Below are 20,843 nucleotides of genomic sequence, written 5' to 3'. Positions count from 1 at the left end.
CATTTCTGATCTGCTACTACACTATACCCCCCCAGACCTCTCATTCATCTGGGACAGGTCTACTTTCTGTCCCCAGAGTCAGAACTAACAGGGTGAAGCAGCTTTCAGTTTCTATGCTCCTCATATCTGAATAAACTCCCAGAAACCTGTAGATCCGCTGCTACTCTCAGTTCTTTTAAATCAAGGCTGAAGACCTTTCTTTTTGATGCTGCTCTTCTTTAAATAATGCTCATTTCTTTCTTATGCTGCACTGTACTTTTATTCTTGTGTTTTATGTGTCCTAATGTTTCTATTTTGTTTTTAACTGTCTATTCATGTGTCTTATTGATTTTAATGCTTATGACTTTTAACTGTTTGTACTTGTGTTTTATCTGTTTTAATGATTTTGGTGTAAAGCACTTTGAATTCCCTTTGCTGAAATGTGCTCTACAAATAAAGCTGCCTTGCCTTGCCTTGCCTTCCATTGTGGAAAATGTTGTTTGACTAGGTTTTTACGTGGGTTAGACCACTGGACATCCAAATAACGCCCCACAGCGCATCAGTCTCCATAGGATAACATGGGAAAACTCATCAAAAATATAACCGCTAATGATGTTTACTTTTGACCATCCAAACATGTTGATCGGCTTTAAATCCAAGATAAAAGGAAATAACAGGAAGATATTTGGCTGATAGAAGGAGGTTAACATGCTCTATGTTTTGACCAAAGGAAGTCTGTCTATCATCATTGCACTCAGAGAAAAAGTTTCATTCGTCCCGCACTTCAATCAACCTGGCTATCCCCCATGGTTTGTGTATTTATTATTATTATAATATCAATCAGACAATGAAAATAACACAGACAATAAAGATTTACTTATGAATTAATATAATAGTTAAGTAGTGAAAGAAATCCTGTATTTGTGCTGGTATTGTGTAAAAAAGTGACCTTCTTTATGTCCCCTAAACTCTGATTGTTATGTCAGATGTTTATTGGTATCAAACTAATGTTACAGCTCAGCAGAGGAAGACGCCATTACTATTTACATCTCGCCGGTCATGAGCACTAAATTCTCGTGCATGAGTATGCTTCTTTCTGCGTGGTGATTCTGTAGTTGGTGTAGTTCGGTAGACAGAAAAGAGTTCCTACATGAAACTGCTCAAAACCAGGTCTGTGGATTATCTTGAGTAAACAGGTAATGATTTGTATTAATATGAAAGGAGACTTTCTGTTGCGTTTTTCAAATATATATTTTTTGGCACTTTGAGCACCACAAGTGCAGTCTAGTTCTATCGTATTCGAGGGAAGGCAGACATCTTTACTGCCGATATCTTCAACACCGGGCAACTCACACCAAAACAACCTCCGTTGATAAATAGCACTAAAGATAAGAAGAAACATATGTGTTTTTGATTTTGGATGGGAACTGTCACTTTAAAGATAAGGACTTTTGCTAAATATTACGCTAAATTGCTTGTGCCTACCTGCAGGTAGCGCCCCTGGTGAGCAGAAAGGGCCTCTCCCAGAGGAACCACCACTTTCTCCACACTGCGATGGTGGGAATGGGCTTGGATGTCTGGGCTCTCTTCTGAACGCAGCTCAATGTGGGAAATGAGCAAATTAGAGATCACTGACTGCACCGACTGCAGGGATAGAGAAACAGAGGAAAGATGGAATCGGATTTGAGATTAGTCAAATGGAGCATTTTTATTATTAGGTATTATGAGGCTAGTGAAAAAGAAAAGAAGATTTACAGACACAGATATGATATGTTCCTACCTTTGTATCTCCCCCTGGAGTTGCACTAAGGGCAAGGATGCGGAATTGTAGAGTCTGGCTGCCAAGCTGTCTGATCACCTGAGTAACAGGGCGAAGAGCAAGTACAAGACATTGTTAGAACTCTATTGCCATAGTTTAAATATTTTACTAACTAAAAGTGTTTGAATGCAAACCTAAATAAGCACCCCCTGCTAGGAAATAGAAGTAAAAGTAGGTTAAAAGGCTTCAATCACCGTCAGTCTTTCCATTTGGTGCTACTTTATAGACTTAGCTACCCAACAGTACATAAAGTACATAAATGAGCTCCACTTTTATCAGCTGCAACATCAAAGTTTGTAATCAAACGATTTAAAAGTATTTTAAAATGGACCATTGTGCATAATAAGTCATTTTACTTTTGGTTCTTGAAGCATTTTGAGGCGAATACTTCTGTACTTTTACTTACTTAGGATTTAGAATGCAGGACTTTTACTTGTAACAGAGTATTTCTACGCTGTGGTATTATTACTTGATCATATAAACATTGCTATGAGCAGCCCTGCTCATTGAGGGCTGCCCATGATTATCTAGTAGTAAAACCAGAGATTTTATGTAGATAGCTACCTTGGTATACAGTATTTTGTCACCCAATCACACTAAGAAATAAACTAATAAAAGTGAATAAAGTTTCATACTACTGTCGAAACACACAGACCCCTTTATGTGCAACAGACTTCCTTACAACCCCATTTTAAGAGTGAGTGTTACTTTGTGAGGATATATATTTTTGTTGAATTATGACTTTAAAATCACGTTATTGAAGATTTACAAGCAGAATTGAACTTGGAAAGTAAAATATAACCTGAAAATATAGTCAGCAGTGACATGTAACTGAATTGAACGACGAGCTGTAATCATTAGTGATAAGTTTGTTTACCTGACTGTAGGCATGGTTGCCCAGCGCCTTGTGAGCTTCATCGATCACCACACACTTGACCTGCTTGGCAGGGCAGGTTTCTCTCGACAGATCATTCACCATGACCTGAGGGGTGAGGAAGAAGACGCGCTTGGTCCTCCACACCACCTGTCTATGCTTTGCTGCTGTTGTGCCTGCGGATAAGGAGACAGACTCTTGTTAATAAAAGGCTAACAGAAGAAAGATGGGTGTTTATGTTTTCTTATGTCATGATTGTTACCTGTCAGCTCAGCCATGTGTGCCTGTGGGATCCCCATGACTTTATAACAAGCCTCAATCTGCTGTGCCACTAGAGGTTTGGTGGGAGCCATAAACACAATCTTCCCTGATGGATACCAGCGGTAGAAGTTGTACATAACCACAGAGGCTATAAAGGTCTTTCCCAGACCAGTGGGAAGACACACTAGTGTGTTCTGAAACAGAGCAGCTTCTGATATCTTCAGCTGGTACTCCCGGATGGGATAGTTGGTGGGGTAAATCCATACCTGAGCTGAGGAGCTGTCAAAGCCAGGGAAGTCTGGGTATGTGTGCCCACCTGACGGGGTTGGAGAGAGGCCAGTGCTCTCCGTTCCTACAGGATTGTCATACTGAAAATAGTTTGCATTGCCACGGTGTAGGCTCTTTTCATTTTCATAAACAGCGACCAACATCAGATCATCGTCGTCATCTTGATCTTCATACGCAGGTTTAGGGTCCTCTGTCCTCACCGGGTTCACTGTAGTGTGTGCGGAACCCTGACCTATTTGAGCCCATAGGCGACTTTGAGGAGGGTGTGTTGTAGTTGCCTGCGCAGTGTTGCTTTGGTTTGTTCTGCGCCGTCCAGCGGCTTTCTTGTCATCTTTGTTCGGTTGAACAACTGTGTTTTGAGGGACGGATGCACCCCAAGTCTGGAACAACGTCCTCTGATTGGAACCACTACTCATTTTCATTAGTCGTGGCGGAAAACTTTGAGAAAAAATGCCATGTGACGAGCAGCAACATTGCAAACTGAATACCGGGTATACAACACAGGGTCACTTCCGCCCACGTTTTACCAAAATATAACAACACACACGTAACGATGGTATTTAGGTCGTTTAAAAACAGTTTCAATTGTAAAGCAAAAAACATTGCCATGTATTGTATTGACGGTAGTATCTCAAACTAAGAACTAAACCGGAAAACCTACACACGTAACTACCTAACGTTAGGAACATTTAACAAGGAGGCTTTTATTCGTTTAGCGTGACACCGGAACAAAATCAAAAGTTTGAGTTCATTTTATGAGCACATCACCTCCCGCTCTCCGAGAGATCCATGTTACCATAGCAATGGATAGAAGCAAATGGGAGAAGATACTCACTTGTTTTCAGGTAATGAGGTTATTTAATTAACCTAGCTTGCTACTTTTAAGCTGTAGCTAAAACACCAAGTTGCGTCTTTATAGCGGCAGTAATTCAAGTTGTTTTTTTTGCAAGTTCGGGCTGTTTATCTGATTTTGCTGACTCTGTAATACGGCTGCTATAGCTATTGTTGTTACCGTTGACGTAAGTTAGCTAACGCTAGCTAGCTAGTTATTGAGGGCTACCACCTACCGTTTACTCTTACTTTAACTCTAATCTCTTCGCTAGGCATCTGCACGTGGATACTTGGTGAGAAACGAAGTCCGTGGTGCGCGAGAAGACTTTGAGGACATCGTGAAAGAGATAGATGGAGGCTTAGCCCACGTAGAGTGGAGAGAGACGGTCATCCCCATTCCCCACTTCTCATACACTGTAAGTAACTGGAAATGTTGTGAGATTGTGAGTTGATTAGTTTATCGGTGCTTTTCTCATGTTTCTGCTCATACACCGTAACTGGAAATGTTGTGAGAGTGTGAATTAATTAGTTCATCGGTGCTTCTCATGCTTTTGCTCATGTATCTTAAGGACGGCCCATTTCTGCGAGCCAGCAGCTCTGCCAGCAAAGGGTCAAATCCAGGACTAGATGTCTGTGCCAGCCCCCTGAGACCATCATCAGCATCCGTATCAGAGGAGAGAGGAGGTCATCGGGTCCTGCTGGAGAAGATAGAAGCAGAGAGAGATGATTCACAATCCAAAGGACAGGCTTCTATTTCTAATTACTATTTCCACAGCAGCAATGTTAGAGGGGATGAAGAGGGACAGAAAGAGAGCACTGTGGGGGAGAACGATGGAGACTCCACCACCGTCTGGAGCAGTTTGGAGCTGGACATGAATTATGGTCACTCTCACAAAGGTGAGAGTTGTGCACATAACCATAGTAGTTTCCCATTCATTGTTATTGAAATGAGATCATTTATATTTTGTGTGTCTCCATACTCTATATCATTCAACAGAGGTACAATGTTGCATCTTATTTGGGGCTTTAACTAACAATTACTCAAACAATCATTTAAGCCTATGGCATTTAAAAAGAACAGTAAGAAAAATGCCCATCCCAATTTCTAAGAGCTGAGATCCTTTCAAATTGCTTGTTTTTTAATTGTTTTGTTTTGTTTCTTGAATAAGCATTTTACAATAATATTATATCTGTAAAGCAGAATTGGAGCAAATGTTTTGGCATCTTACTTGATAAATTACTTCAATTAGTAATCAATTATCTGCATTTGTGACAATTAAAATAATTAATGAATCGATTAGTTGTTCAAGCACTAATCTTGTTGTTTAAGCATTGCAAACAATATCCATTTTAAAACGACAATTAGTTGATGGAGTATAGGCGTAGTATAGGAGTATATCTAAAATAGATTCCGAACTACCATCGGGTTGACATTATTACTTGTTTTAAGTATTTGAGACAGTGATCTACTTACCTCCTTTTAGTTAAACAAGTTAAACAATTAACTAAACAATTAAACAAAACCATTGTTTTGTTTAACTTCAAGAAAGTTGTCTAAATGGGAGCAGTAGCATTGCATACAAGTTCATTTACCGTACCACATTTTCACTTTTAAAAACACAATAAGAGAAGATGAAAAAAAACAGAAAATTTGTATTTACCTACAGGATTCATGCACATTTGACTTTTGTGTATTGCATATTTTAGATGCCTTATCAGTCATTTTTAATTTGCCATCCCTCCTTCAGGCCCCCAGCAGTACTGCTTGGCTCAGGAGGTGCCCTGTACCCCATTGGCCTTGCGTCTCCATAGAAACACCCTGACCATGGAGCTGGTCTGGCTCCAACAGGCCATTGGCAGCAGGAAAAAGGTAAGATGGAGACAGGGGGAAATGTAGTGTTTCCCTGCATTTATTCTGCAGTGTCAGTCTCTGTTGCAAGACGAAATGTATTTAGTGACCTCCGAAATAAGTCAGTACATAGCAACCAAGAAGCATCAATTCTAGACAAACAAACCCTAATTGGAGGTATCCGTACCTGAATGATAACCACAGTGTATTTGCAGTGTCAGTAGCTACTTATTGAACACACTGTCGAGGATGTCCGGGAGGCTGTGACGCAGCACGGATACTGTAGCTGCAGTGTGTACATGATTCAGTCTGCTTTTTCCCTCTACAATCCGGCCTGTGTACTGGGGCATACATCTGTAATACATTTTTTAACACATTTAGCTGCCTTAAACCTTTTGTTCTGTGTAAAAAATGAATCCCTTGATTTATCTATTAACTAGTTAACTTACATCCCGCATAACTGCTAGCACCCTGCAGCCCCAGAGGATGAAAAGGTGCTAAGATATGGAGTAATGTGCACAAAGAACATTTATAAACCCAGCTCACCCAATGTATAACTTGGCAAAAATTAACTTTTAATTAGTTTTTTTCCTTCTTTCTTCTCCTCTACAGTACTTGTCACTGAAGGAAAGTCTGAGTGTATCCTGACAGCCGAAGTAATCTGAACTGGACTTGATAATGTATGACTGAAGGCGTGTTTGCTATCAATTAACTAAACTCATTAAAGTGGAATTTTTTAAGCTATTATTTTTGTACATAGACACTATAAATAAATTGCTTTACTTGGTATTGATCACATGTTTGACCAATCCTGTACATTGTGTATGTTATTTGCGAATAAAAAAAAAAAGAATAAATTGTATTTTTTTTCTTCTTTCTGCTGTTGCCACTGCAGTGGTTTCACTGATATTGGTCCCATTAATTGTGAGAGGGACAGGTAGTTACTGTTGTGTAGGAAGACGGTACATTCAGGGGAATTCTTGGCTCTAAACAAGTTTGTTGTGACTCATAGAAGCTCAAATTTCTCACTTGGTGTACAATAAATGAGCTCACACTCATCACATGAGAAGTTCATCCTGCAGATACTGTATCGCCTACTGTATCAAATAAGCCACTTTTGTCTTTTGGTATACTTGTTATTAAAGAGCACCCACAGGGAAAAGCTTGTAAAGGCTAGAACTAATAAATACAGTGCCAGTAAAATGGCTGTCCTGCTCTTAAAATTAAATTTTTTTATTTGACTAAAAATGTGTTTAAAAGATCACTTCTGGGAAATGTCAGTAATGGTTTTATCATGTTTGCACTTTCTTGGTAATGCTAATATGCATGATAAATAAACCAAAATGAATATGCATGATATATTTATTTATTTTTTTGGGAAAAAACAACTGAGTGTAGAGGTTATCTTATTGACTCAGCTTACAACAAAGCGACCTACCCACTCTCTCCTCCTCTGTCCGTCTCTTTTGTTGTGGTTGCTGCCGATGGTTTGGCCCACAAAGCCAGTCATTGCTGGCCACGTTGCCATAGCAACCAGGAAATACTTACAGCCATCAGTCGAGTAGTGTGTGAATGTGTGTGTGTGTGTTAGGGGGATAGAGAGCAGAACGTGGTGAGTGGGAGTCCAGACGGACCACAACAACACAAGAGACTGATTTTCACCTTTGACTTCAATTCTTAATCTTCCACCAGACTTGTGAGTGACTTGTATGGATCAAAGATCATGTAATATATGTTTGTATTAATGTGTGACCCAAAGAAGGGGGTATGTGAATGTATCTGATGTATAAAGATGGTTAGTTAATGTAATTCTGAGTGAAAGTATATGTATGTAGAAAGAATTCTGTGGTGTTTGTGGACTCAAAAACAACTTCTTCTTTTTAAACGTGTCTGTGGACTCTGACGACAACAACTGGCTCAGATGGCTGCCAGCACCGCAGCCACAACTCTCCTGCCTCCAGTCAAGAATGTGGTGGTGTATAAGAACGGAGACCCCTTCTACAGTGGACGGAGATTCGTGGTCAACCAGCGACATGTGGCCACCATGGAGGCCTTTCTGACTGAAGTGACCCAGAGCATCGGTGCTCCGCTTGCTGTCAGGACTCTGTACACCCCCAGACAGGGCCACAGGGTCACAGACCTCCAGGATCTTCAGACAGGAGCACAGTATGTTGCTGCTGGCTTTGAAAGGTTCAAAAAACTGGAGTGAGTGAATCTTGACTGAATACTTTTGGGTGTTTGGGAAAGAGATTGTTGGAAGACTTTTCTTCATCATATCTGTTGTTTTTCATGTGTAGTTACCTGAACGCAAGATTGAAAAAGCAGCCTGCTGCCCGTGAAGAAACCCAGGTAGGCTTTTATTTTGTCATGTGGACGGCTTGCTTTTACGGCCAACAGCACAGTCCATCATTGATTAATCCCAGACTAACCAGGAGGAATGCACTACTCGGTCGCACTGCTACTCATCAACTTGATCCATTAGAACGCCTGCCAAATCAAACATGAAAACGACTGCAGGGCTTTCCATTACGAGACAAGCTGATATTTGCCTATGCATGTTATGTTAGCGTTAGTTAGATTAGAGTCACCCTTTGTGCTAACCTTCCCATTGATGTCACTGGCTGTCATGTAAATTACCGGAAACAATGAGCTAATGATCGTGCTGTCCATCAACCAGTCACTCAGACCATGCGGGGAGCCTTTTAAAGGGTCTTGTGTGACATTAGATTCAGTAATTACAGCTGGATATTGTCAGAGCTCAGAAATTCCCAGAGTATATCAGAATTTATGTTCATTTTCATCAAAAATTCTCTGAATGAGTCTGAACTCTTTTCTCTTTAGCTGGTTTCGAGGGCACAGTGATGATGATGGTAGTATTTTTCAAACAGGGTCTCTCTTAACATTCACACTAAATTGATTTCAAACAAGTAGACACAGACAGAGCCACTCATGCTGACAAGTACTGTCTTTGTTTTCTGACCAGCTGGCAGGGATGACCGCTTGGTTTTTCAGACGCAGTGTGCTCTCAGTCGGTGTTACTTTCTGAATAACATAAAAAGGAGCGGAGAGTAATTGTGTGTGCCTTGGGTGTCTGCCCATTTGGAAAGCAGAGTTCCTTGGTTGTAAAGTCTCACATGCCTGTGTTGTGGTTGCTGTGGAGCAATGCCGGAAGTGTGTCCATATGAGAGTTGTGTTTGGTCCCGCTTGTGAAACAAAGAGTCATGCTGCCGCGCATTATAATCAGGGCTAGGTGCATGTCTGGACAGGCCTAATTCCCATGTTCACCGCCCAACATTTCCTTTCTGCTCAGAGACACTGTAAACGCCTGCCACTTCAAAGTAAAAACAATAAGAGAGGAACATCAATGTCTGGTTTGTTCTGAGTTGATTGATTTAGTCCAGCGTTATCAGAGCAGACACGGATATTGGCTCCAGATTTCATTGATATGGGAAGACATGGGCTTTGTGAAGAGCCCTCAGATCAGACTGTGAAGATTTGGAATGACGTCTGTTTTCTTGGCTACAGCCCTTGAGCTGACATGAACAGAATAGTTAGTCAGTCATTACACATTCAGGATAACTGATTTTTCTGTGATGGCTGTGCAGTGTGATTTATGCGCAGGACACAGAATGACTTGAAACTGATTTTCAATATCGCTGAGAAAATGACAATATCACCATGTTTTGCAGTACCGTGCATCTGGTTTTCTGAATGTCTTCTACAGGCCAAAGTAACCCAGAGGCCAAACGTTTCAGCAAAGTGGAGGAAGTTTATACCTGTACCTTGCATTATACAGTGAGTTGGACAAACGACATACAAACAAACACACACAAACACACACACCCATACCCTGGATGAGTATTTGTTCTTTGGTCTTTGTAGTGGTTGTGTTTGAAGGTATTAAAGTGCTGGTCCCAGGTGAGACAGTTGAAGCTTGCATCTTCAGCAATTACCTGAACAAAAAAACACTTTAGTCAACTGAATATCCTCTGAAACCATGACTATACAGCACTACATTTACTGTATGTGAGGATAATATTTTTTAAGGTTAAAACCACCAGCAAGTTCAAAGCTTTTACATATTCTGTGAAACACCACAGCATCTAGATCAATTGGCACACATTTTGGTAGGACTGGTTAGACTGGGTAAATTTTGGTGGTTTTGAATGAAATCTAACTGTTGGATGGGTCTATAGGACATTTTGGTACACACATTCAGGATGACTTGTAATACCGTTGGTAAATGTTTGTCTGACTCTTCATTAAGTGCCACAACATGATGAAAGTGTTTACTAATCCAGGGAAACAAAAAGAGTGACTTTTGCAATAAGAAGACTGGAAATTTGGAAGATACCCTCTTGATTTTTCTAATTCAGACTGCTGAAGTTTCAAAGCTTTGGCTGGACTATAGAGAGCAGTTTCTCCATAGAAACAAACTTGAGTGAAACTATCCTTTCTGTTTAGCGTTTTCCGTAATGGAGATCTCCTGTGTCCACCATTCCGATTCATCCTTCCTCGGAGCATGCGGCAGGACCTGGAGCAGATCCTGAGTCTGGTCACAGAGAAGGTCAGCTTACGAACCGGAGCTGTGCGCAGGTCAGTGACGCATACGTATACACACTCACTGGAATACAAGTAGAGGAGGTGAAATCTGGTTAATACCTCCCCTAACCCCTGTACTTTATCAGGTTGTGCTCTTTGGAAGGCGCGACTGTGTCCTCAGCTGTGGAGTTGGAGACCGGCCACTGCTATGTTGCCGTGGGAACCGAGAGGTTCAAGAAACTTCCATATGTGGAGCTATTAGTTTCAAAAGCTACCGAGAGGTATTGTTTTGCAAGGTCCTCTGTGAATGTTTGTAAAGATGTGTCTATGTGCATCTGTTCTGCTGCTCTAAAATAAAATAGGGATTGTCAGACAGGAGCTGAGCAAAAAAAATACTGTGCACTTTTACATTTTTATTTTTACATTACAGTGGTTTTCTTTATTTTGTAGACATTACCCAGGAAAAAGAAGGCTGTTAAGGAGAAATGAGGTACCTTCAGTTAACACTGGGATTTATTCCCCTTTCATACAGTCACTGTGCAGCCTACAGTTCATTTCCAGCATGTCCATTGTAAGTGACGGCTGTCTTGTATGCGTATTGTGTGTTTCTTTTAGAACAGAAAGGGAGGAAGAGGTCCAGAAGACCAATACAGTGACTCAGCCCTCCTCAACTCCCCAGAGGTAAGAAACAATCCTCCACTGTCTTGCATTCACACTTCAAGAGCTATATATAGACTGTTAATTTGTTTAGTGCATTCTGCCTAAACACATGCAATACACTAGTGAGACAAACTGTGTGCAGAGGGTATTTTTATTTTCTATAAATGAATACAATCCTATTTCAGTCAGATGGTCGGAGGGTAAAGTCGACAGGAGATGAAGCTGCAGCTCCCCCAGCCGCACGGCAGAGGAGCAGGAGGGAGGAAGCAGATGAGACCTCTGCGTTCTTCGCCAGGCCGGTCAAGATCCGCAACAACAGAGGACAGCCAAGACCGCCGCTCAGCAACGGATCTGGTTAGGATCCACAAGCTTCATATGACTCATCTATCGTCTTTCCATTCACAATACGTATACTGCATTTTGCATTAATCCTTATAGCAGCAGCAGCAGCAGCCTTTTTTTCCCTTTCTGTGTATTACAGTTCAGCCCAGTGTGTTCAAAAGAGCAGCACGGAAGAGAAGAGAGGAAGTACGCGGGGCAGAGGATGTGCACGAGGATGAAAACACAGCTACAGAGCTTCCCGTTGACCAGGTTAGCTTTTACCCAGTGTGCTTTCAGCCTTCTAAACACACAGAACAATGCTGTAATTAAATGCTAAAATATCACTAAAGGAGGTAAATTAATTGATGGAAATATATGTTTCAAGAGGAGGTAAGGCTATATCCATCTCTCATTTTCTATCTTAAGAGAGTTGCAGAAATAGTGGAGGATGAAGATCTATGCAACCAAAGCAATCCTCTGCACAACACACAGGTAGGCATACATCCAACAATTGTTTCACGTTCCCTGTGAATCTGTTCTTATCTAAGAAATGAGGAAAGCCGCTGTCCTTGACTGTCATTCACTCTGAAAAAACGTGTAGGGGAATATGTCTACATAGTGGACAGCAGTGGCAGGCAAGGTATTTTACACCTGGGCCTTCGTGTACTATCATACTGCAGTTAAACCACCCCCGAATAACCTCACCATAAAACTAGGAATTAAGGGATTTAACACCTGGAGAACTTCAGTACACTATTGCAGAGACACGGATACACAGTGACAGAAGCAATCACTTTCACGCAGTGTGACATGATGCTGCATCTTCACATATAGTCCAAATTAAAGTCATTACCGAATAAACAAAAACAAACACACAACCGGTAACATTTATATGACCACCAATCAAAAACACAAATAACACAATCAGCAATCAACAGGCTTCCCCACAAATTCCAGCCAAGCTGCTGGGGCCACACACACACACACACACAGTTCCTATTTTCTTAAACAGCAGAGGGATTCACTCATAATTCTCAAGGCCTCAGAGTAGATTTTTCACGGGGAGGAAATTTGAATGGATAAAAACTCTAATTTATGAAATGTACTGGAACGCAACCAAGGGAAAAGCTGTATAGAAATGAAAGTACGTTAATAGACTCATGAGAACGGACTTTGTTAAATGCATATGAAATTAATGAAAATACAGTGTATATTCTAGAAATGAATATATTAATAATATATGGTTACACTTTACTTGAAGTTTTCTACATAACAGTGAGTAAAGTGTCATAAAACATTATAAATAAGTCATATAAGACAAATAAGTCATTGGTATTTTGTTGATTTTGTTGTCTTTATACTGTCTTTTTATCTATTTTTTATTTCTTTGTTCTTGCTAAAAACTGCTGCTGGAACTTTCAATTTCCTGCGGGAGTCATCCCAAAGGATCAATAAAGAGAAGTCTAAGTCTAAGTCTAAGTCTAAACAGTTATGAAATAAGGTTTTTTAATAAGTGTCATTTGGTTTTGTCATAACAAGTTATGGTTATTGTTAGGGTTCATGCATCGTGACTGTAAAGTGTTAACTAATATATATAGAATCATAAAAATATAATTTTCTGGCCATCTCTTGGCCAGCAGAGACCTTGCTGGCCCACTTCTGGTGGACAGGAATTGAGGATATAATTTAAAAAAGAGATCCATGATGACCTGGATGACAAATGACTTCATGCATTATGGTGCCCTTGCCTAATAAAAGTCAACAAAGTCGACAGTTAAAATATTGAGTGATGAAAATGTGACACTTTTGATATATTCACTCAAAAATCTGTTTTTGTTTTTTCTCAAGAGACATGCACAAAGTATAGAAAGTGAGCAGCAGAATAGGATGGAACACCCACACAAACACGATGAGCAGGTATGGTAGAGGGTGGTTACATTTATTAGTCATAGGGAATGTGTCTTAATATAAAAAGGTTCAGTTTTATTTTGTATGAGTTCAGAATATGATATGTATTCTATTATAGATATAGATATATATTTATGTATGTATTGGGTTGATTATATGATGTTTTTTCCTGTAACAGGGTCTGTCATTTGAACAAGATGGTGTCAAACAAACAGAAGAGTATGCTGCTAAAATACTGGTAGCAACACTCAAACACACATACACCCACATGCTTACATTCAGCAGTACAGACAGAAACATTTAGTCATTATTCAATCTGCCTCTCCTTTCAAAAGGAGCCTGAGCTGAAGCAGACTTCAAAATCAAGGCCTTCATCGTCCACCTCTCAGGGAAGGAACAAGAAAGAAAAGGCAAGTTTACACACCTCACAGTGCACGACAGCTCTTATTGGCATCGCCATAACCAGGCTCAATGAAAATGTGTGCTTGATTGCTCTTTCTTTTACAATGTTTTAATAATTTACTCTGACAGGAGAAACGACAGGATGCCCCGTCAATAACAGTCGAACAGAACCATCACCAGCAGGACTGGTGAATGACGAGCCCAGACGCTTCTTCACATCATCATCATCATCATCATCACGTCACATCATCATAACAGCAGACGACCCAGCCACTGCTTCTGCATTGATCTAATGTGGCTTGGTATTACTTTAATTGTGGTGATGAGCCAAGCAACATCAATTCATGCTGTTTTCTTTTAGAAAAACATAAGAGTCAATGTTCAAACAAAACACTACTGGGGATGGACACACTATCATAAGGTCTACAATATTCAGCAATATAGTAAGATAAAACAAATCTTTTCTGACATTATAATAAGCTTCTCAAAGTTAGCGTTTGTGTGTTGTACAGCTGTTCATGATCCGGTGCCCTAACCTGTTTTACAGGGATAATTCTGATGCAGATATTGTGTAGATGCAATTTATTCCATATACAATATGTACAGTACATAAGAAACAATATTTTGGGTCATTTTAAGCCTAAATGTATTTTTGTTTAGCAAAAATCGGATAAGAGATCATGACACAAACAGTTGTGTTTTGTCAACGATTTATTAATAAAATATTAGCCACACAAGTTGGATGGATGCAACAATAACAAAGTCATCTGCACAGTGTTTTGTGTCGATTAAATACTGGGGCAATAAAAATATACATCACTATGTACATTACTGTTATTTCTTAAAGTTGTACATGTTTACAGAGCATACAACGACACAACTCCGTATTAAATGTGCTCTAAGCGATGTTACGTGTTTTTTAGGCTGCAACATTTTTTGTCACCTACAGCGAACATCTCCACACTATCCACAAGCTGTCTGTCCCCAGAGCTAGTTTTGTTTGAAAATACTTTAAACGTTAACAAGAAGTGACATCACCCAACATTGCTTAGAGCACCTTTAAAACAACCAAGTCCTTGTTCATCTTCCTTCACAAAACTAAACAACGCTATATTTCACTCAGTAATACATCATGTAAACAAGGCAGAAAGGGAAATAAGTAACTAAAAAACAGCTTTCAGCTAAAAAGCAATTTGTCCACTCCTGTGTCCTGCTCTTCCTCAAACCCACACCCCAGCAGACAGAAGGCAGCCGCAGTCAAATGTCCCCGGTAAACAAGGAGGTTAGAGCTAATTGGTCCATTTCAAACAACAGCCTTATTTGTATGCAGCCTTTATAGCATTTATGCAGATGCCAGTCACATGGGGGGGGCAGCAGAGTGCTTGAAATTAAAAGCACCAACTTCTATGCACGCACCATAAATGTAGTCTAGCCTTGAGGTGAACCCTACATGAACCTGCTTCCCCTCCAACATGGTGTAAGAGTTTCTGGACAGGTCTTTTGAAGCACATACTGACTTCCTTTCGGCACAGTTCTCCCACCAAAACAGTAGCTCTAAGGAGTCGCTGTATGAATCTAAATTGCCCCCTCTAGTCCTGCCCTCTAGTCCTGCCCCAACTTTGCTTTGGCCGTCTTTCCTTGGCTCCTAAGGAATGACTTGAAGGTGTAGGAGAATTTGTCTTTAATTGTCATCTCCTTTAGTGTGCTGCCTGAGTCGTATTGTGCTTCCCAGTGTCTTCACCATCCATGGAGCTTATAACACAAAGAGTGATGCCAGCCATGGTGAGGAGCATCCCTGCGACAGCCTCTGCAGAGAGTGAGGAGCGTGGGCGAGGACACAAAAGAAAATCAAAGTTTAAAAATGAACATCTTAAAAGACAGAACACAACCAGTAGAGTCTTTTAGAAGGAGAGGAGAGGAGAAAGGCAGAGGAAGGAATTAACTCCTCAATAATGTCTTGGCATGCCAATCTAGTAAAAATGATTTGTGTCTTGCTTATGTAACATCCCTGAATGTGTTCCAGAAGCCAAATGTTTGATCATTAAGCTTGTAGCATCTCAGATACATCCTTATGGGTATCAGTATAACTTGCTGTGTGACTGCCCTGGTGCTGAAAAGCAAGCGTGTAAAAATGAGTCACTTACGTCTGCCTCCAAACTCTTCACCCAGTAACTTGCCAGTGAGCAGAGTGCAAAGGAAGGTGAGAGAGTTGGCCACAGGCACAGCAAGCGATAAGTCTGGATAAGAGGAGATATGATATTCAGCTACCAAATGAACATGCAAACCCTGTGTCCTGCTACACACAGATGATGCAAATCTCTGTACAAAAAGGACCCAAAACGTTCCCAATACGAACAAGAACTCTTACTCCAATGAGATCCATGTTTTTGTAAATTAATTATAATTAATTAATATAGTAAATTTATTTGTATAGCACATTTCAAAGATAAAAATCACAAATTCACAAATTTAAATACAAGAGAATGTAAAAACAAATAGAAAACAGAAACAACCATAAAAGCCTCAACTAACTAAAAGCCTGCTTCAACAGCAGAGTCTTTAATTGCTTTAAAAAAGATTTGACAGTGTTCACACAATGTAGAGAGGGAGGCAAGTGATTCCACAGCCTCTGCTTGGAATGATCAATCCCCCTAGTTTTACAGTGTGGGGGACCACTAACATCCTCTGACCTAATGACCTCAGAATACTGGTAGGAGTATGAAGCTGTATTAAGTCAGAGATGTATGGAGGAACTTGGCCGTGCAGGCCTCTAAAAGGTAAGGACCAGGATTTTAAAAATCAAAGAAAATTGTTGGTATACTACAGTCTTATTATTAATCCAAAAACAGTAGGAAAATTGGTTTACAATTGAAGCTGTACATTTTCCAAAAGCAGGATCATTTCTTACAAAGTGATGTGGGGTCAGTTTAGAGCTGAAACAATTGGTCAATTAATCAATCAAAAGAACTATTTTCATAGTCAATTGATCGTTTTAAGTAATTCTTCAAGCAATTACGGCAAATATTTGCATGTGACAGATGCTCCAATGTAAGAATTTGCTGCTTTTCCTTGTCTTACGTTATACTGTCATACAGTCGGGCTAAAAAAGCAATTTAAAAACGTCAACTCAAGATTAAGAATTGCCAGACTAATCGCTTAAAAAAAGAAAACTTGGCCAGTCACACTGGCATATTTGGCATTTCATGACATGTACGTTCATTAATCTTCTCAGTAGTTTTCATCTAGATTACATTTGGCAGTCAAACGACACTTAATTGTGTAACAGTTAAGTCTGAACAGTTAGTTGACTGCTCGCTGAATTCTATTCAGCTGCTTCAGTTTTACTCAATCAATCAATCAATCAATCAATCAATCAATTTTTATTTGTCACATGAAATCATAAGAGACACAATTCCAGTTCCACAATGGTATCTTATCAGCTCCTTAAACTTGTGCAAGACACAACAATGCAGGTATTGGTTTTGTGCTGACTCACTGTCACACAGTCACCCACCCAGCACTGAGGCATTGTTAATGGTATTAGTAATCCCTGTGCTGTCCTACTGTGACAAATGATGTCTGCTGTGAAAGAGCTCCATTGAAGATAAATGAGGTATAGTGCAGAATTGTTCTTTCTACCACATGATTAATGACAATATATTTTAAGTTATGCAGCACGTGGAGGTAAAATTTCTGTACTAGATTATTGATATGTTTTATTAATTTATTTCAGAAAGAGTTTGAATTCTGAAAATGCATCTCTCTCTGTTAAAAATATCAATAAAAATAAGTGTGACGTCTGGGTGGGCAAGCAGGAAATACACCTGAGCGTTGAGCTGAGTGAAAGAACTTTGTCTTCAGTAGATGATAAAAAGGTTAAAAAGATTGTCAAATATTTGGGAATCACTTTAAGTCAATCTACAGATGAAAGGATCTCTCATAAAAAGGTTACCAAAAGGTTGGTAAAACCAAAACCATTTTTAACTATTGGTTCCCAAGAGATCTTACTGTTTCTGGGAGTGCTTTACTTTCTAAGGCGGACCGTTCATCCATATAAATATTGGTGTATACGGGTTTGTCTTCATATATCGACATGTTAACGTGTGTAGCTATAGACTTACTCTTATTTATTTTTGAATTAATTATTTAATTTTAATTTGTTTATTAATCCCCAGCGGGGAAATTACAATTTACACTCTGTGTTAATAATCACACACAGGCCTGAAATACACACACATGCTCAGGACCTATACATGCACTAATGGAGAGATGTCAGAGTGAGTGGGCTGCCAGCTGAACCAGCGCCTCGAGCAGTTGGGGGGGTACGGTGCCTTGCTCAAGAGCACCTGGCAGTGCCCAGGAGGTGAAGTGGCATCTCTCCAGCCACCAATTCATACTCCGTACTTTTTGGTCCATATGGGGACTTGAACCAGTGACCCTCCGGTTCCCAACCAATATCCCTACGGACTGAGCTACTGCCACCCCAAATCATTTATATTCAAATCAGTATTCAAATCAATAACATCAATATTCAAATTAATTCGGAAAAATAAGAGAGTATGTAAAGAGGAAAACACTTATTAGAGACAGTACTCAGAAGGAGGCCTTAAAGCAAGGGTGCCCAACCTTTTTTGACCCAAGATCTACTTTTGAAGTAGCCACCCTCCCGAGATCTACCAGTCCAGGGTCAACATCGCAAACTGCAAAATTAAGGCTTAATGTTTTAGATTTTCAAAGTATTGATAGAATTTTTAAGATTAATTGGCTAAAACATTGTTAAATTCACAATAATTCCACTTGGTTTGTTATTCCCAATGCCGTGTTTGGTGGATTAAGGTTTTTGTCCCAGGTAAACTACCTGTCAAACTTGCCAACACAAACTTATTTTAAAGATCCCATGGCATGAAAATTTCACTTTATGAGTTTTTTAACATTAATGAGAATTCCGCCAGTCTGCCTATGGTCCCCCAGTGGCTAGAGATGGCAATAGGTGTAAACCAAGCCCTGGGTGTCGTGCTCGAGCTCTGATGGGCCAATCTGGAATATTGCCCCTTATGAGGTCATAAAGAGCAAAGTTACCTCCCCTTTCTCTGCTTTTGCCACCCAGAGAATTTGGCCCATCCATGAGTAAGAGAGAGACATCATGGCTTTCAAACAAGCAAAGGGGCAGTTGGTCAAGGCTGCACCCACCCCCTCCCCCCCTCTCCTCCTCTCCTCCTCAATAGCTACAGACACAGAGATGGCATGTCATTGTGGGACTGGCTCTAGCAGCTGTAATTCTGCACCAAGACTGAATTTCGGGAAAGAGACTTCGGATACAGTAACCAGAACCACTAAGGCCTACATAAAAGCGTCCAAAAAGCACCATGTCATGGGACCTTTAAGTGAATTTCAGACATTCTTTGAATCTGTATGGAAAGTTTAAAAGACTTCTCATCGCCTGTGGAACACTACAGACAACACCGCCAGACAATTTAAGTTATTTTTATTTTCATGAATTGAAACTGTAAACTGTATATTTCTGTGCACATTGTAAAAAAAAAAAGAAGAAAAAAAACAATTCCCTGTACGCTTTGTATAAGTATATTTTTTTGTATAGTAATAATACTGTGCTGACAATAAAGATTGTAAAAAATAAATTTAAAAAAGAGCTTAATTGTCACAGCAAACATGTCTCGTCATAACAGTAAAAGCACAGGTGTGATTAATAACACTAATGATGGCTGCGTTGCATTTAGCTTAGCCACTTCCAGGCCTCTGGTATTATGCACGCCAGCTCACTGGGATGATTTACTGGCACACGTAATGTAACTAATGAGCAATTAATGTTATTAATCACACAGGTGCCCTTCATGATATCACAAGTTCAAATATCAGCTGTGAGAAGGCCATTCTTCCCTTTAGACGGCAATGACGTTGTTAGTGTTAAAGTGTGTCTCACCTGTGGTGGAAAGGGTATAATAGTAGACCAAAGAGCCACTCTGGTTCAGGAGAAATGGGACCAGATACTGTGTGGAGCGACACGGAAATCATTTTAAGGAAACACTTTTTTTTTCCAGGAAACGTAATAATTTCAAACATGCACACTCATTGGCAAACAAAGAACGGATAACGGGATTTACCTTGATGTTTAGGAAAAGAAACTTGACCTCAGCCAGTAGCTGTGATACTCGGTTGTTGTTGTGTTGGACATTTTCTATCCCCTCTGTGCCTTTCTTTAGGAAAGGGTTGGTGCAGCCCCACAGCACAGACACTAGCAGGAGACTCAGCAGCTCCACTGCAACACGGGACAATCACATTGTCAGTTCATATCATACTAGTCCTAATCCTACTAGTATTGTTAAATGAGTCATGTAACGTTGACCGAGCCACGACCCGAGTTAGCACCTGAGCTACAAATACAGGTGGTCATAGCTAGCTAGTTTACTTCCTTAGCATTAGCTCTAAGGTGTAAGCTATGTTTGGGTTAGTTCTGTGTTATTCATTCTAAAGAGTAAGCGGATAATTAGGAATATATATTCGGTTTCAAAATATATAAACATTTGGCAAATATGTTGAGAGAATAAATTAGCTTGTTAGTCACTCACCTACAGTCACCATCGTAATGTAAACAGTCACTTTAGAGTCGCGCTCAAGTTCTTCAGCTCAGTTGTTAGTGAGCATTAACGTCACTTAAATTGCCAGTTTAATAAAAAGTTTTAAACCCATGTATTCATTATCTCAGGAGTAAAAATAAAATAAAATGAAGCATCGAACGGTTTTATGACGACGGTCTCATTCATTTACTGCAACGTTTTTAACATTTCTTATCTTGAATGCAGCTTCGGAGCTTTTGATGTTGTCGTACCAAAACGTACCAGCTGAGGGCGCAATAACTAACAACAAAAACTCATCATATCAGAGACCATTATTTAGAATCAGGCAACGTTCACCGGAATGTTTACCTATCCTCTATACAAATGAGTGGTGGTGCCTTTGGTGTGGGAGACCTGGGTCGATTCCCACTGCGATACATCAACCAATGTGTCCCTGAGCAAGACACTTAACCCCTTATTGCTCCAGAGGTGTGCATCTCTGATATATAGCAAAATTGTAAGTCGCTTTGGATT

At 40.0% G+C, this 20,843-nt stretch overlaps 4 protein-coding genes and 1 long non-coding RNA gene across 7 annotated transcripts in view; 3 read left to right on the top strand and 2 right to left on the bottom strand.

Moving 5' to 3' along the window:
- fancm (FA complementation group M) overlaps window positions 1-3,713 on the bottom strand; it is a 42,197-nt gene extending 38,484 nt beyond the window's left edge. Inside the window, 4 exon segments of the mRNA XM_032500711.1 lie at window positions 1,465-1,623; window positions 1,760-1,837; window positions 2,676-2,848; window positions 2,935-3,713. Coding sequence (XP_032356602.1) covers window positions 1,465-1,623; window positions 1,760-1,837; window positions 2,676-2,848; window positions 2,935-3,643 — 1,119 coding nt within the window. The 5' untranslated portion in view covers window positions 3,644-3,713.
- LOC116670277 (uncharacterized) lies at window positions 1,091-18,367 on the top strand. Its single transcript, XR_004326987.1, has 3 exons — window positions 1,091-1,167; window positions 17,260-17,264; window positions 18,351-18,367. It is a non-coding gene; the product is annotated as an uncharacterized LOC116670277 (long non-coding RNA).
- On the top strand, window positions 3,833-6,697 carry iqcc (IQ motif containing C). The gene is made up of 5 exons (XM_032500724.1): window positions 3,833-4,066; window positions 4,325-4,468; window positions 4,622-4,949; window positions 5,801-5,922; window positions 6,514-6,697. Exons 1-5 carry the CDS (start codon window positions 3,977-3,979, stop codon window positions 6,547-6,549), a joined length of 720 nt encoding a protein of 239 aa, XP_032356615.1. The 5' UTR covers window positions 3,833-3,976; the 3' UTR covers window positions 6,550-6,697.
- dcdc2b (doublecortin domain containing 2B) lies at window positions 7,248-14,556 on the top strand. Of its 3 annotated transcripts, XM_032500716.1 has the most exons (15): window positions 7,253-7,597; window positions 7,823-8,106; window positions 8,199-8,250; window positions 9,626-9,696; window positions 10,366-10,497; window positions 10,590-10,724; window positions 10,894-10,933; window positions 11,059-11,124; window positions 11,289-11,457; window positions 11,585-11,694; window positions 11,851-11,916; window positions 13,273-13,341; window positions 13,511-13,570; window positions 13,668-13,742; window positions 13,864-14,556. In XM_032500716.1, exons 2-15 carry the CDS (start codon window positions 7,823-7,825, stop codon window positions 13,924-13,926), a joined length of 1,392 nt encoding a protein of 463 aa, XP_032356607.1. In that variant the 5' UTR covers window positions 7,253-7,597; the 3' UTR covers window positions 13,927-14,556. The 3 variants fall into 3 exon arrangements, with proteins under 3 accessions (XP_032356608.1, XP_032356607.1, XP_032356606.1); XM_032500715.1 differs by having other exon boundaries at window positions 7,253-8,106; XM_032500717.1 differs by lacking the exon at window positions 11,851-11,916 and having other exon boundaries at window positions 7,248-8,106.
- Window positions 14,638-20,572, bottom strand: tmem234 (transmembrane protein 234). Its single transcript, XM_032500726.1, has 5 exons — window positions 20,322-20,572; window positions 19,857-20,011; window positions 19,676-19,742; window positions 15,879-15,971; window positions 14,638-15,541 (listed from the first exon to the last, which is right to left on the bottom strand). The coding sequence occupies exons 1-5, from the start codon at window positions 20,332-20,334 to the stop codon at window positions 15,432-15,434; spliced, it is 438 nt and encodes a 145-aa protein (XP_032356617.1). The 5' UTR covers window positions 20,335-20,572; the 3' UTR covers window positions 14,638-15,431.
- Between the last annotated feature and the right edge of the window lie 271 nt (window positions 20,573-20,843).

The sequence above is a fragment of the Etheostoma spectabile genome, chromosome 20 (genome assembly GCF_008692095.1).
Source record: "Etheostoma spectabile isolate EspeVRDwgs_2016 chromosome 20, UIUC_Espe_1.0, whole genome shotgun sequence".
NCBI lineage: Eukaryota > Metazoa > Chordata > Actinopteri > Perciformes > Percidae > Etheostoma > Etheostoma spectabile.
The sequence above is the reverse complement of the archived record's forward strand: the minus strand, read 5'-3'. Positions and strand labels throughout refer to the sequence as shown.